A 9,589-nucleotide genomic window follows, 5' to 3' on the forward strand; every position below is an offset into this window, starting at 1 on the left:
CTTTAGAAATTTGGGTCATAAAAGTCTGATCTATGCCTGTAACATACTAATTCCTCAAAGGGCTTCTTTACCGGAGTTACAACATATTGACAGACTGTCAACCTGCAACCTCTCTAAATAATGTGCCTTTAAAAGTCACTTAAAATTATCTTCTAAGAAATATTATTTTGTTTAGTATGTAGGCTCTGTTTACTTTTGTAACTGTTCAAACACTCCTCTTTGCCCCACAAAGAATAAACTACACCAAACAAACAAGTTAACGTTCACCCATAAGTTTCTCTCCTACTTCTCTACCCTCAAAGTGTAATCATCTGTGATCAGTGACTATTATCAGTCACTTCTATAGGTCACTGAGAGAACTGGCCTTATAGAGGTCCTGAATAATTATAGTCTTTAATGAGTTACTGCAGCTCCTGGACTCCTCTGGGACACACAGCCTCTTATTATAGAGATGTATTGCAGAGGAAGTGTGAAATGTGGTGTAGATACTGCAAAGGACCACAGACCTGATGACTACCTGTGTCCACACTGAATAAAAAGAACACAATCTTTTATCAGGATTTAGGAATCACCCTTGACCATCCACGGTAAATTATCTGGATAGTGAGCTATTCCTTTGCTGTCCTTCGAACTTGAGAGTATTTTCTTTTTCTTCCCAACTGCATATTCACAGGACAGTCTTTGGGGTATGATAATATACCTCTTTGTCATCTCTTTGAATTGTAGTATTGTCATATAGTTGAAGTATTTGGTTTGTGATTAATATTAATAAACATTTTAGTATCTATGTGGTTCCTTACAATCACTCTTTCTTCAATTATTCTCCTAAACCATATCATTTCAAGTAAATAACAGGTCTAGGAAACTGAGTTGAATTATGTAATTTAATTTGGATTTCTATGAGGAGATATTCACTGTGTCCTGAGTTGTGGTCTCCAGCTTCAGCCTTCCAAGTGCTGGGACATAAGTCTGCACTACTATACAGGGACAAGCTATATAGTCGTTCTGTTTTTAAGTCTCTTCTCTCTATCTCCTTTCTGTTCCTCACTCTGTGTCTCAGTCTCTGTCTCTCTATCCTTCTGTCTCTGTCTGTGTCTATGTCTTTGTCTCTGTTATCTGTCTATGTAGATGTCAGGAGATATCAGAAGTCATGTATATTTCACAATATGCAAGGACTTATTGTTGCTATAGTTTATGCCAAGCTACCTGGCCTCCAATCTTCCAAGGATTATCTTATCTTCCTCTTTAATCTTCCATAAGAGCACTGGGATTACAAATACATGCTACGACACCCATCGTAGCAGGATGTGGCACCTGTCCCAGGGGAAGCAGAATTTAGGAAACTAGGTTGTGGTTTACCCTACATGCCTCATCCATCCATAATACTGAAACATGATTCTGAAGTATGCCTCATTGCATACAGCTGCATTAATATCCATCAACAGAATGAAGAAACTTGTCATGTTATGAAGAGTGATTTGCTAGGTCTACTGACTTCAACATTGATAATACTAAAAATACCTTCCTAACAGCATTGTCTTCATCCTGAGGCAATTGTATGGTTTTATTAAACATTGGGCATGCTGGTCAAACACTATACAATTTGACTACACACCTAGCCTCACATGTCTCTTAATGCCCTTTCCCCATTTCTTTGCCAGCTTAAAACATGCTAAGGTTCATTAGTCAAGATTGTCTAGAAGAAGACAGAAAAACAGAACAGAAATGGCAATTTATTTAAAGGATACAGCCTATACAATGTTAGCAGTTGAGGGTCTAATAACCTGCAGAGCCAGCCTCAAGAGTCTCTACAAAGAGTAGAAGCTAAAGCCTTGAGTCTAGAGGCAGAATTTTTCTTTGGAAGACTTCACATTTTCTCATATATCCTTTAACTTAGAAATTGTCATGTTATTAAGAGTGATTTGCTAGGTCTACTGACTTCAACACTGATAATACTAAAAATACCTTCCTAACAGCATTAAGAATTGACTGGCACTAGTCAAAACTTGTCATTAGGGCCTTAAAAATATCCTTCCCTTAATGGTATACATGGATGAGGGAGAACTCAAGAACAACTTGTGCTTGTTCTTATAGTTTCAATAATTTATAAAATTATCATCACATTGATTTTCCTACATCAATATCAGTAATATCCTCTGTAGGTGTTTTAAGCTATAATAATTACTAAAAACATTCATATATTCATATCCTTAGTGTTTAATAAATACAAAATTACCTCTCTGAACTTGATCACAAAGTGTCAAGTTTTAGAGTGGTCAAGTAGAGTAAGTTTTCATTCTGCAAAGCTTAAAGAAATATGTATATTCTATACTAATATATGTATATATATTATTAAATATATGAATGGATAGCTAAAGTATGGAAAACTTCTTTAGAAAAAATCACGCCATGAGAAAATGATAAATCACAAGGCAAAGCGATTCAATTCATCTAGGATAACTAACCAGGTAAATCCAAGAAGAGCAAATGAATTTCATGCCAAGACTAAATAGAAAAACTGCTTAGGAAAGAACTGTCTGATAAATTATGCTAAAGATAATTTAATAAGTCCTTAATAATTACTGATAAAGACATGTTGGTCTAAACAGTATACTACTTGTGATATTACTGAACAGCATGTAAATTTGTTACATCTTCTGAATGTCTGATGAATTTGAAATGTATTCACCTTCATTAGGAATGTTAACTGCTACTATTTTTTCTGAAAAGGCATTTATGTAAACAAATGACTAGAAGAAACCAGACTGTCATCTCCCAGTTCCTCCTCCTGGGCCTGCCCATTGCCCCTGAGCACCAGCAACTATTCTATGCCCTGTTCCTGGCCATGTACCTCACCACCATCCTGGGGAACCTTGTCATCATCATCCTCATTCTTCTGGACTCCCATCTCCACACACCCATGTACTTGTTTCTCAGTAATTTATCCTTTGCTGACCTTTGCTTTTCCTCTGTCACAATGCCCAAGTTGTTGCAGAACATGCAGAGCCAAGTTCCATCAATTCCCTATGCAGGCTGCCTGGCACAAATATACTTCTTTCTGTTTTTTGGAGACCTTGGAAATTTCCTCCTTGTGGCCATGGCCTATGACCGCTATGTGGCCATCTGCTTCCCCCTTCATTACAACAGCATCATGAGCACCAAGCTCTGTGTGAGTCTGGTGCTGCTGTCCTGGGTGCTGACCACATTTCATGCCCTGCTGCACACCCTGCTCATGGCCAGATTGTCATTCTGTGAGTACAATGTGATCCCTCACTATTTCTGTGATATGTCTGCTCTGCTGAAAGTGACTTGTTCTGACACTCATGCTAATGAATTAGCAATATTTATCTTAGGGGGACCTATAGTTGTACTCCCTTTTCTTCTCATCATTGTATCTTATGCAAGAATTGTTTCCTCCATCTTCAAGGCTCCTTCTTCTCAAGGCATCCATAAAACATTTTCTACCTGTGGGTCTCACCTGTCTGTGGTCTCACTGTTCTATGGGACAGTAATTGGTCTCTACTTATGTCCTTCAGCTAGTAACACTACCGTGAAGGAGACCATCATGTCTTTAATGTACACAGTGGTAACGCCCATGCTGAACCCCTTCATCTACAGCCTGAGGAACAGAGACATAAAAGATGCATTAGAAAAACTAATGTGCAAAAAACAAATTCCCTCTTTCCTATGATGGTAATACTTCAGATTTTTGTATAATTTCTTCTAGAAAATATTAATATTATAATGTTGCTACAGAATTTTTTCCTCACCATGGATCCCTCTGTTTAAAGGTCCCACCACATAACTTTTCACCACACAAATTAGAAGACGTTTATATGAGGAGTTGAATTTGGGCAGTGAGTTTGGGGTATCTGAATATGTACATTTTATCTTGTCCAGGTAATACTGGAAACAGTAATATAGATTAAAATCTCTAATCCCCATGGTTTTCTATATTAATTTATTTCATTTTATCATTTTGTCCAAATGTGTGCTTTGACTGTGTGCTTATAAATCTATACTCTATAATCTCAGAACAATTCTTAATAGCATCCAAGTATCCCAACTTACCAGCCCTTTTCCAATCTTATACATGTTCTTTCTACAATTTGTCATTAAATAATTGCATCACTTAATTCCCAAGACTATGTGTCTTGTCTGTGTTGTTTTTCTAGCATAGATTTTTGTTGACTATTTCCAGTGATGTCTAGAAGCTCCTAAAATTCTCAAAAATATTTTTAAAGGAGGAAAAAAGATAAAGATAGAAGGTTCATGGGGCCCCACTAATTTTTTAATAACTATTACCTGTTCATAGACTTTGGAAGTAGGTAGACACTATCTTTATTTAGTAGTGTATTTATAACTGATCTCTCCAGGATCCAACAGATAGATTTAAATCCATGTTTACATGGGCTGTACTAGTTAGCCTCAACAAGTCACAAAACAAAATGAATAGTCATGAATGTGAAAAGCAATTTGTAGAAAGGAGAGAGATGACAGAAGTGGTAGGGAAGTAAGAGATAAGAGTTGGTGTGTACATGTGAGAGATTATCAGAAAATGTCTAAAAAATAATTTAGAGTGACCATTAAAGAAAGCCACATCTGCATATAATACAAAGATCAATGATTTGGGGGAAGCCCTGCCTCAATGGCTACAATGGCAGCATAGCTACTGTATTCTATGTCCAGGGAACATCATAGGAGAATCAATGGAAAGATTATGAGAATCAGAATATCAGGAAATTTGCTGTGTGACTGCCTTTCTCAGAAATGTCTACTTTAACAAGGCCTGAACAATGACAGTATCAGTAGACACATTAATACAGAAGTGAGCAAAAGTCTCACAGGGCCCCAACACCAGACAAAAAATTTCAGGCATCTAATGACTACTAAGGAGAGAATTAGGTACTCCCAGGGATGAGCCCCCTGATTAATTATCCAATACAAAGCAGTTAGCCTTGAAACCATATCTACCCAAACAACAAATATGAGCTCAGCAGGTTGTGCTTATATAGTTTTGATAAACAGACAGACAGACAGACAGACAGACAGAGGTAGGTAGGTAGATAGATCGATCGATCGATAGATAGATAGATAGATAGATAGATAACAATAAAAAAGAAAAGGAGGCTATTACTTTGAGAGTAAATTGGAAGGAGGAAAAGAAATGGGGAAATGATGTATTTACTTTTTAGTAACAAATTTAACAATAAAACAACTTGATAATAATGAAATAATAGGAGAGGACCACCCACCACCATGTCACCCAGTGAGGGTAGGCAAAAGATGCCCAAAGACATGCCCATTATGTGGACCCATCAGCAGCAGGAGCCACTACAATGTACAAATATGTGGTGGAGAGATGGGAGAGAAAGAGAAGCTGAAGAAGCAAGATGGTAGCGGGCTTGATTATTGCTGGTATAACAGCTTTAATTACATTAATTGCTAGCACCACTGATTCTGCAATTGCTGTGACACAAGAAGTTAAGACAGCTACTTTTGTTAATCATTTAGCAAAAAATGTTACTAATGTGTTGAATATACCAGAGGATTTAGAGAGGCATTTGGAAGAATGAATTGATGCTCTTACAAATTACTGAAAAAACGTTCAGAATTTAAGGGTAAGAAACCATCTCAAGTGTGATGCCAAATACCATTGGATTCATGTTAGTTCTAAAATTTACAGTGGTAATCATTATAATTAAGAAAAAGATTAAAGGCACTTGTGGTATATTTGGTATAATTCTAACACCTCTCTGGATGTTTTAACATTACATAGTGAGCTTATGAATTTCAAGAATGCTGCTCTGCTAAGCATTGATGTGGTAGATACTGCTGATAAAATTACCCATAGCCTGAGGTCAGTATTTCTATTTTGGTCAAGCTTCAAGAATGGCACATATAGCTTGCTCATGCTAGCCCTTTTTGTCCTGGGATTACTTTTATTCCTGCCCATCATGTTAAAGCTTGTCTTTAACAACATCAACATGTTGGCAGCCAAAGTACATGGCTTGAACCTGAAAATGAACCCCCAGATAGAGTTATTAAATTAACAGGCTGGCAAGCCAAGGACTGGTAAGATTCTGCACAGAGCCTTACCAATCTAAGTCAGAAGTGCACTGCTTTGGATAATGCATATTCCATGATGGTTAAGGAAGACATTCTTGTCAGAATGACTAAAACAGGCTCAGTCTTGTTAATGAAATTAAAAAGGGGGAGAGGCTGAGAGCCTTTGAGGTTGCTTGGCAAGAATCTGGTATGGGCCAAGGACAAGGAAACGGCTGCTTGGCAGAAATATGACATTGGCCAAGGACAAGGAAGTGGGCTTCAGGCAGGAATCTGACCTTAGGCTAGAACAAAGAGTAATTTCAGGCAGGAATCTAAATTTTAGGCTAGAACAAGGAAGTAGACTTCAGACATGAAAATTACTTTGGGCTAGAACAGGGAAGTTGGATCAGATATTTTGATCATCCTGATGGGCCCTTAGAAACAGTGATCACAGGAGTGTTCACGTAATTATGTTTAATGCCTTGCTTGGTTTTTGACTATTTGTGTTTATTGTCTTGCTTGTTCCTTAACTATTTGCATCTATTGTATTACTAGACCCTCAACCTAGAACTGACCTTAATACTTGCAAGCAATTAAAATGGTATAAAAGCAAAAAGGAGGGGGGATGAGATGGGGGTTCTAGGGAGGGGAAATGGGGAAAGGGGATGACATCTGAAATGTAAATAAATAAAATATCCAATAAAAAACACATAAATAAAAAAGGAAAGAGAAGCTGAATGCATTGAGCACTATAAAGAGAGAAGGAACAGGAGATTTGAGGGTGAAAAGGAATAACCTGAGATGAACAGCCTGCCCTGTCACATGAGACCATAGTGAAGCTCCAGCCTGTGCTGCCACTGAAGTCCATGTCTAGGTCTGTAGCCATGTAGCAACCATGGGCCTGTGTCAATGTTTGTGTCTCCTATTACCAACAAAGGCCATTTTGAATGTCCCTGGTCTGGGCTGCCACCTGATTAGGAATGTTCAAGAGCTGTGCAGAGTTGGCCCCACCCTCACTGCCTTCAGCACTCTGGAAAACTAGTCTCATCCCTCAGCTGCTGCAGCACTCAGGAGAGAAGGTTCAGCACCAGGCCCAGCACCAGGCCCATGCAATGTACCCAGATCTGGGGAGTGGGGGGAGGGGGGAGAGGGGAGGTACAAGTGAGCCTGCTCCAAGCACATGAGTACTGGAGAGCTTGCCCTGCCATCCCTTTGCCATAAGGTAGTGTAGGCTAGTTAAAGATGCCCCTCTCACTCCTCACTACCTGCATCTGGAGAGCTGGCTCCAAGGTCCTGAGAGTAGGAGAGCTGGCTCTGTCCCTCACTGGCTGCAGGATTAATGAGAGAGGGACTATGCACCTCATCTGGGTAGCACAGTAGAGCTGGCACTTGTGGCATGGGCACAGTGAGTTGGCCCTGAGAGCAGGAGGGCTGGAGAGCTGTTTCTGCCCTTTACTGGTTGTGGCATTGAGTGAGCTAGCTAGAGCAGTGCTGGAAAGCTCACCCTGGTGGTGTGGATGCAAGAGAACTGGTGGACTGACCAACTCAGCTAAAGACAGGCCCAGATCCAGAGCTTTGAGTTGGCCCACCCTAACATCAACCCCATCTCTGAAATGCAAGAGCACATAAAGGAGCTGGCCCTTTGGATCCAAGGCTGGAGAATCTCCATGACACAGGACAACAATGGAATATCCAGGAAGAGGCCATGTAGCATCCTGTATTGGTAGTGTAGCAGAAGCCAGAGGCCTCAAACCAGACCAATGACTCATTCCAATAAACATTTGAAAGCAAAGATGTTTAACAAAGGGGTATACTGTGTGACAAACTGCAATTTCCACAGAGTGGCATTTGTTTTGTTTTAATTCCTTTTTTTGCTGCTGTCCTTTGTTGAGAGAGGTTGCATGGGCAGAGGGTAGATACAAAAAGATGGAGAGATGAGTAGGTTTGGGATGCATTATGTAAAAGTCACAAAAAATCAGTAAAAAGTTATAATAAGATAAAATAATAATAGATATTGCCCATTTGTATCTTTCCTGAACATATTCCCAAAGAACTCTATATCCTACCACAGAGATATTTGCTCACCCATTGTTCATCATTGCTCTATGTCCAACAGCCAGGAAATGGAAACATCCTAGATGTCCATCAACTGATCAGTGAATAATAAAAATATGGTACATTTATATAATGGACTATTAGTCAGCTATTAAGAAAAAATGAAATCATGCAACTTGCAGGTAAATGCACAGAGTTTGAAACAATTATTCTGAGTGAGATGACCCAGACTCAGAAAAACACCTTTTCAGTTATTCTCAATTTTATGTTTTTCTGCTGAGACTTGCCTATCCATTCATTAGCCACTTGTTGATTAGATTATTTGGGGTTTGTGATGTTTGGTTACTTTCAGTTATTTGTATAGCCTAGATAGCCACATAGGCATATGTAGTTGGAAAAGAGTTGCCCACTCTGTAGACTATCTCTTTACTCTACAGATTGTCTCTTTGTTGTGAAGAAGCTTTTGAATTTCATATATCACATTTGTCAGTTCTTGCAATTATTTTCTGCATTGTGGGAATCCTTCAGAAAGTCTCAGCCTTGCTTATTTATACCTTGAAATGTTTTATTTAATTTCCTACAGCAGAGCAGTTTTGAAGTTTAGTGATAGATAGATAGATAGATAGATAGATAGATAGATAGATAGATAGACAGACAGAGAGACACACATAATCTAATATCAGGGCTGGTGAAATGGCTTAGCCGCTAAAAACATGTACTTTCTTGCAAAGGGCCTGAGTTTGGTTCTAGCATTCACATAATGATGCTCAAAAAGCCTGTAACTCCAGCTCCAAGGACATCTGATGCCTCTGATGTTGAGGGTATCAATACACATGGCACATATGTACACATATATACACAAATATATATATATATATATATATATATATATATATATATATATATATATATATATATATATCCTGCTGAGTCCATTTATGGTAGCTCAAACATGTATATGTTTAGGGCTGGCAACTTTGGATTAGATAACTGACACACCAGGGGCTCATACCTGGCAAACAATGATCCTCCCTATCTCAGAAGCCATTGGTTTCCTATACCTTTTCATCTGGGGTGGGACCTTATGAGATCCACACACCCCCATTCATACTAGCACATCAGCTAGTGCTGTCATTTTGCTGGTCTTATTTAGGCCATATTGTTGAGATTTCATAGGTACATGATGTCTGTCATATGTGGAAAACACTATCTTATGGCAGATGTCTTGTCCTTTAACTCTTACCATCTTTCCACCCCCTTTTTTTTCCAATCTTTCTGAACCTGGGATATAAAAGTTGTGTTGTGGATTTATATAGAGAGTTTGAGTATGCCATGGCCATATTCTCTGCATCTTGACAAGTTTTAGGTTTCTGTGATATTGTCTGTCTGCTGCATATTGGAAACTCCTTTGATGAGGCTCGTCAGCTACACTTATCTGTAGGTATAAGGATATGTGTTTTAATGCAGTTAGAGATTATACTAGTTT

At 38.7% G+C, this 9,589-nt stretch overlaps 1 protein-coding gene across 1 annotated transcript; it reads left to right on the top strand.

Moving 5' to 3' along the window:
* The first annotated feature begins 476 nt into the window (after nt 1-476).
* LOC117711024 (olfactory receptor-like protein I9) lies at nt 477-6,142 on the top strand. The gene is made up of 2 exons (XM_034506397.2): nt 477-587; nt 2,731-6,142. The coding sequence occupies exon 2, from the start codon at nt 2,747-2,749 to the stop codon at nt 3,689-3,691; it is 945 nt and encodes a 314-aa protein (XP_034362288.1). The 5' UTR covers nt 477-587; nt 2,731-2,746; the 3' UTR covers nt 3,692-6,142.
* The last annotated feature ends 3,447 nt before the right edge of the window (nt 6,143-9,589 follow it).

Source organism: Arvicanthis niloticus, chromosome 6 (assembly GCF_011762505.2).
Source record: "Arvicanthis niloticus isolate mArvNil1 chromosome 6, mArvNil1.pat.X, whole genome shotgun sequence".
Taxonomy (NCBI): domain Eukaryota; kingdom Metazoa; phylum Chordata; class Mammalia; order Rodentia; family Muridae; genus Arvicanthis; species Arvicanthis niloticus.

Bases quoted from the DNA above. Each gene is read 5' to 3' on its own strand.
- LOC117711024 (XM_034506397.2), top strand. From the start codon at position 2,747: ATGACTAGAAGAAACCAGACTGTCATCTCCCAGTTCCTCCTCCTGGGC.